The sequence below is a fragment of the Saccostrea cucullata genome, unplaced genomic scaffold (genome assembly GCF_032062105.1).
Source record: "Saccostrea cucullata isolate Sc308-1 unplaced genomic scaffold, CSIRO_AGI_Scuc_v1 ctg6989, whole genome shotgun sequence".
NCBI classification, from domain to species: Eukaryota; Metazoa; Mollusca; class Bivalvia; order Ostreida; family Ostreidae; genus Saccostrea; species Saccostrea cuccullata.
Genome location: NW_026928640.1, coordinates 26,200 through 33,617, shown reverse-complemented (window position 1 = coordinate 33,617; position 7,418 = coordinate 26,200). Strand labels below are relative to the sequence as shown.

Sequence of the window (7,418 nt, the reverse complement as noted above, 5' to 3'; positions counted from 1 at the left end):
TAGTATTATCATTCAGTTCCAATAGACCCACAGCATAATCACGATCTTTCAGAGATTCACTTAACCAACCTCTGTCTTCATCTGGCACAGCATTCCAGAAGTCTTCAAAGTAGTTCTGTACTTCCTGAAAAAGTAAAGAAAATAGTCTTACAATACTTCCTGAGGTCCATGGACAACTAAGCTTGCCTATGCCTCATTGGCCTTCGAGTTCCTTATCTCATTTGATTCGATAAACAAGAGCATGTTCTTCGAATGAACAATTTCTAAAACGAGGTAAATTATTGACAAGCAAGTTGATGAAACAAGAATATCAGCAAACTCGTTTAAAGTCATCATTTCCTAAGTTTTATGGTCGATACAATGACCTTGTCAGCAAATTCAATTTTTCATTGAGTGAAATGCTGACTGACGTTTTTCATACTTATTATTAGTCCATTACTTATACACGGAATTGATGGCGGATTTTTCTGATTTTTTTCCTGATCCTGACAAGAAGCACACGGTGGTTGTGACCGTTCAGCAGGGGATGCTCACTCCTCGTTGGCACCTGAACCCACCTCTGACGTTTTGGAGGTCCATGTTTGCTCTGCTCCTATTTTGTTTTGTTTTATAGACCTTGATATTGAATACTGTTCGTTATCTACATATCCTTCTCACAACAATATTGAAACAAGAGAACCATGGGCCAAATCGCTCACATAAGCTAATTGGCAAGAAAAAAAGCAAATACCAGTTTATTAACGTTACGTTTACGTTAGAAAGGGGGTGGGTGGGCTGAATTTTAAACTATGCTTTCATATCAATATAAAAAATAGAGTTGCTGTTCTTGAACAGGAGAGATTTCTTCCTATTCATTCATTTGTAAAATGTGATCTCTCATTGATGCCCAGACCTACCTTTATTAGAATCTGTTTGATTGTACACTACCTAAGATTGCCTTTCTATCAAGATGACTTATCATGGCATTTCTGTTCTTGAGAAAACGATTTTTCCAAAATATTCCTACGTAAAACTTCAACCCAATAATTGCCTACACTACCTCCGGTCCAAGCTTCAACAAACTTGATTCTACACTACCTGTGGATTCCTAAATTAAAATTGACCAATCCTGGTTTTGTTTTTCTTAAGACAAAAATTTACAGAATTGTTAAGCAACATACATTGAATCCTCACGAAATAGAAATATTACGTTGCCATTTCCCCGCAATCACTTTCTAGCGGGGTTCAAGTTTCTCTAAAGTTTAGCGTAAATAATATTATGACGTAATATTTTAATTAGAAAATAATTTTTCTTATTCTATTAGATTTAAGCAAGTATAAGATGGATTTTTGCAATAAATTGAAGATTTATTGAACTTTTTAAAGTGCGTGATTGCGGGGAAATGGTAAATGCGTGATTTAGCGTTAGATATAGGAAATGGTATATGCGTTAAAATGCGTGACTGCGGGAAAGGAGGTTAAGACAAGGAATTTTTAATTATTTTCCTATGCCTTCTTATGTTACACTTTTATTACCCGAAGTGGCCAAACCCTACCTTTGGGGGTCATACTTTGAACAAAGAACTTTATTCGGTAATAACCAATATTTGCCCCCCAAATCAAACTTTGATGGAGATATATTTAATTAAGTTCTTAAACAGGGGAGTATATGCTGACTTCAAAGCAGTGAATATTTTCCTAAGAAATGACGCCATATGTGCGTAATGACGTCACAAACATGTCGTAAAGTTAAGTTTTTTTTATGAATTTTACAGAAAAATGTACATATTTCGTCGATATTTTGAGTAAAAGTCACCGAGCGCATGTGCGTTCAGGATCAATATTTTGATATAATGTGTAGAATTATAATATCAATGAAATATGTCAATATTGTTCCTGAACAGACTTGCGCTCTATGAATTTTAAAGCTAAAATTGTTGAAATTTTGTCCATTTTGTCCTCTTTCTGAAAAAGGATGTAAATTTCGGACTAGTTTGTGACGTCATAAAAACAAAAATTGTGAATACACTGCTTTGACACTATAATATTTTCTGTTAATTAATATTTCTCATACATTTTATTGAATTCAGCACATTTCAGGAAGTTTTCAAAATTTGACTTTTGTGGGGGCAAATATATGCAATATACCGCATATAGTTCTTTTAATCAACATTCATTCTATAGATGCTTCCATGTAAATATGACCAATCATGGCTTTGTTGTTCTTGAGAAGACGATTTAAAATGGTATTCTCCTATGTATTTCTATGTAAAACTTTAAACCCCCAGTTTATTCCCGCCCATGTCTGGGGTTCAGAATTTGAATAATTTGAATCTACACTACAGGATTTTCAATATCAATATGTTTAATAATGGCTTTGTTGCTCTGGAGAAGAAAATTTTTAATATTTTCCTATATAATTTCTAGGCAAAACTTAGATCCCCAAGTGTTGACCCACCGTACCCCTGAGGGTCATAATTTAAACAATTTCAATCTTCACTAAAAAGGAGTGCTTTTATATAAATATGACCAAACATTGTCTTGCTATCCTTGAGAAGAAGTTTTAAAGAATTTTCCTTTGTATTGCAATGTTAAACTTTGATAGCCCTTTATGGCCCCATCCTACCCTGGGAGTATGATTTGATTAAACAAATGTATTTGAATCTACACTACCTCAGATTCTTTCCACATTATTATTTTTTTTGTCTTTCCTTTCCCAGTGTTTCACGAGGAGAAGATTGTTAAAAGATGCCATTATTTTAAATTTTTCAGTAATTTTTAATTATGTCCCTTTGAAGGAGGGCATGAACCTTCATTTAAACAAACTTTAATCGTTTTTACTCAAGGGTACTTGCAAAAATTTTTGTTGAACTTGGTGTAGTGATTGTTGAGAAGAAGACGAAAAGATGACAGTTGAAAAACAGACAGATAGCTAGATAGACAGAGAAACAGACAGATGGTTATATCCGACAATATGTGATCAGAAAAACTCACTTGAACATAAATAAAAAAAAATAAATTGCCAAAAAAGACAATAGACAAATTTAGTCAGATAAGCTCAATTGAGTCTAGATGAAGAATGAAAATGAGAATGAACTGTTCTGCATATTTTTTCCTAAAATCAAAACCAGGGAGCAAAAAAAATATTCCAATGATTTCATGGCAACATTTTATTATTATTCACACCTAACTTGAAATATTTATATGTAAGATTAAATACTGACCTCAGTAGATTTTCCTTCTGTGTGTGTGACAATAATGAACAGTGGTGCCTTAGTGCCTCCAAAAGTCTTGATTGAGGTAATCCAAAACTTTAGGTAGTCTGAAATAGGGGCATTAAAATAGAATAAAACAGAGAAACATGTTAAACGTGAATTAATTACTCTAGGCCATACCAATTTCTATTATAGTTCGTCAGATTCACCGCTTCCATGGCTTCTATTTTCAACAAATCCAAATTACACATGTATATTATTATAAAAATAAAATTCGCGCGCGCGTCCATAAATATCCAAATATAATTTTTCTCTCCACTTTTACACAAAACGCATAAAAGACTTGGAAATCTGTATGAAAGAAGCGCGGGATTTAGTTTGTTTGTTTGTACTTTGAAGCAGTCTGTTAAGTTTTGCAAGATGCCTTTGTAACTGTTCATATGTACCAGGATGAGCAATTAGCATAGCCCGGGGCTACCATTTTTGGGGATCGGGCTTGTTGTTTTTTGCAAGGAGGTAGCTCTGCAGGCTAGTAGAAAATTACAACTACACACGCAATACAAGACAAGCACAATCGGTATTTTCACGTGCTTTTTTGTTATAAAATTCCCAACTAGTTAAAATTCTCCAGACAACATGCCCCTATTGTCAATAAATCTCCATAATTATGTTCCCCAAACGAAGTTGGGGAACATATTGTTTTTACTCTGTTTCTTATTATTAAGGTCTTCCGTCTTCAGCGGAAGACCTTATTGTTTTTCTTCGGTTTCTTTTTCACTTTTATTATTATTTTTTTTTTCTTACCGATTTTGTGCACGCGATTTCTCGAAAACGGCTCAACAAAATCTTATGAAACTTTCAGGACGTATGGAACATCACTTGAACCTTATGCGTTTTTTTCCGTTTTGATGACGTCACTTCCGGTCTAGAGATATCGTCGATTTTCTGATTTTTAAGGGTCATTTTGTCCACAATTTTCCCGAAAAACGGCTCTAGATAGAAACTTCAAACTTTGAGGCTAGGTAGAGCTATGTCTGGAGAGGTGCATCAGGTATATCAAATTTACCGGAAGTGACGCTCGTCGGCGCTCGCTATGGCCCGAAAATAGACCTATCACAAATTTTAAAATTTCTCACACCTTTTCTTCGATATCTTTTTACCTGAAAATATTTTGTGAAAACGTATAGAACAAAAGAAGTGCAGAATTTAAAGATCTTTTAAATGATATCTCGAAAAAAGGGCTGGCCCCTAAATTTAAGGGTCTAGAGGGGCCAACAGTTTTTTCTTTATATCTCAAAACGTATTGAGAATTTGTAATACGTCAAAGAAGCAAAATTGTTCAAAATGACAAGCTTAATCTATTGAAGTCGTCAGAAAACGTCCGGCGTCGTCACTTCCGGCCAAACCGGAAGTAGTCGAAAAACGCGTATTTTTGCCGTTCTTGACAAGTTTTTTGGTAACAAATGTCTCTAGAAGCAAAAAAATAATTTTTCGTCCATTGTCGTCACTTCCGGTCAAACCGGAAGTAGCAAAAAATTGCTTATTTTTGCATTAATTAACATAGCGTTAAAGGATTCAAACCATTTTTAGGCGTTATTTCTCATTTTTGTTAAAAATTAATGCTACTTCCGGTCAAACAGGACGGAAGACCTACTCGTTGCTTTGCAACGAGCTTTGCTCTAGTTATTAAGGTCTTCCGTTTCAACGGAAGACCTTCTTATTATTCTGTTGTTTCTTTTCAACTTTTCTTATTATTATTCTTACCGATTTTGTGCAGGCGATTTCTCGTAAATGCGCCGATGGATTTTCATGAAACTTTCAGCATTGATGACAAATGACATGAACTTAAGGCGTTTTTTTTAAATTTGATGACGTCACTTCCGGTTCGGAGTTTTCTGCGATTTAGTGAGTTTTAGAGGGTCATTTTGTCCAGCAGTTTTCTCAATAATGGCTCAAGATAGAAATATGAAACTTTCAGGTATGATAGACCAAAGTCTATAGATATGTATAAGGTATTTCATTTTTATCGGAAGTGCCGCACATCGGCGATCGCTATGGCCCGAAAAAAGTCCTATCGCGAATTTCACAATTTTTATCAACTTTTCTACAATATCTTTTAACCTGGAAATATTTTGTAAAAACATATAGAACAAAAGAAGTGTAGAATTTCAAGACCTTTCAAATGATATGTCGAAAAAAGGGCTGGCCCCTAAAAAAAGGGCTTAGAGGGGCCGAAATTGTTTTCTTTATATCTCAAAAAGTATTGAGAATTTGTAATAGGTTAAAGAAGCAAAGTTGTAAAAAATGTCAAGTTAAATCTATTTTAGTCATCAAAATCCGTCCGGCGTCGTCACTTCCGGCCAAACCGGAAGTAGTGGGAAAACGCGTATTTTTGCCGTTCTTGACAAGTTTTTGAATAACATATGTCTCTGGGAGCATAATAATTAATTTTCCGTCCGTCGTCGTCACTTCCGATAAAACCGGAAGTAACAAAAATGGCTTATTTTTGCATTAATTAACATAGTATTGGAGGATTCAAAGCATTTTTGGGTGTTATTTCTCATTTTTCTTAAAAATGAAAGCTACTTCCGGTCAAACAGGACGGAAGACCTACTCGTTGCTTTGCAACGAGCTTTGCTCTAGTTATTATTATTTTTCTTCTTCTTCCTGGGTACTTTTTTGTCGGGGAATGATCTCGTAAACTATACATCCGACTAAGGTGAAATGTTTTTAGGGTCAGTAGACATGTTATGTAGATTTGCGGAACGAAGGTCATTTTGCGCGCACGTGCTTGCAAGTGCGTGCACGTGCAACATGTGTAATGACCGATTTAATTGATATAGGCGTAACTTTTTTAATTTTTGATGAAATGCTTTGAAACTTATAATATAAGGATATATTAGTAGCATAGACAATATGACATGGTCGAAATAGCAAGATCTCACGCGCATGCATGTGCGCTTTGCTCTGATTGGCTGAAACTAAAGTCTCAATATCTTTCTTGTTTTTTGACGAAATCCTTTGAAATTTTGAAAATAGCCATGCATTATGATATCCTACAACATGATATATAGCAATTATCATGAAAACCACGTGCGCTGCAATCTGATTGGCTTAAACTTTAAATAGCTATAACTCCCTTGATCTTCAACCAAACAGGATGGGATTTGGAACATAGATAGATATACTGGACTACTACAAGAAAGTATGGTCACCATGCACATGCATACACGTGCATGTACGTGCACGGCAGTCTGATTGGCTGAAACTTTAAACAGCTATAACTCCCTTGGTTTTCAACCAAACGGGGTGGGATTTACAACATAGATAGATGTAACGGACATCTACAAGAAGGTATGGTCACCATGCTCATGTATGCACGTGCGTGCACGTGAAATGAGCAAAATAAAAAAACAATTGAATGAGCGTATCTTTTTAATACTTTTGGATTAAATACTTTAATATTAAGTATATTAAAATATATAGATTGTGTAGACAAGATGATATGGTCATTACGCACATGCATTCACATGCGCACGTGTGCAATGCTAAAATTTGAATGAACTTTGTACACTTCTGGGTAAACGTTTTTAAGTCTCAAATGCATCGAGTTTGTCTAATTTAATGAAGCTTCCAGGGAATATGGCACCAAAAGGGAGTTGGGGAGCGTTTGGGGAACATCTGTAACGGTCCCCGTTACAATTAGCACTAGTTTTATCTGTTTTGTAGTTCTATCTGACTTATTTACGTCCAAAATTGATCTTTTTTTCCTAATCCGAATTTTTTCTATTCCTCCATTTATGGTTAATACATGCAGATATATCTCATTAAATTATTTACGGTCACTCAATCAACTGAAAGGTAAGTGTATTTGTGACTCACATAAAATTTAATTCCAGTGTATTTAAGGATTTAAGATGAAACAAAATGACTTTGATTTTATTCTAATTGAGCTAGTGCAATGATCAGAAAAAGGAAAGATAATTTATTTAAATTAATTTTAAATTAATTTTTTTTTCATAATATTTTATGCATGAGATTGAGAACTTTAATTTTAAGAAGAATGACCTCAGTACCCTGACTTTTACAGCGATTAATTTCTTCTCAACATTTAAGTATTTACTTTAATTGTTTGCCCCTCTATTTGGGTTAGTTACTTTTTACTTGGGGCCAGCTGCCACTAGCCCGTGGAAAAGTACTTGATTTTTTTAATTGCACACCCCT

The 7,418-nt window shown here is 34.7% G+C and overlaps 1 protein-coding gene across 1 annotated transcript in view; it reads right to left on the bottom strand.

The window, feature by feature from the left end:
* Nucleotides 1–31: 31 nt before the first annotated feature.
* Nucleotides 32–7,418, bottom strand: part of LOC134278269 (uncharacterized) — a gene marked incomplete at its 3' end in the record, with an annotated part of 30,996 nt that continues 23,609 nt past the window's right edge. Inside the window, exons 8-9 of the mRNA XM_062760589.1 lie at nt 3,204–3,301; nt 32–124 (exon numbers count right to left, since the gene is read on the bottom strand). Coding sequence (XP_062616573.1) covers nt 32–124; nt 3,204–3,301 — 191 coding nt within the window. The remainder of the gene's footprint in view (nt 125–3,203; nt 3,302–7,418) is intronic.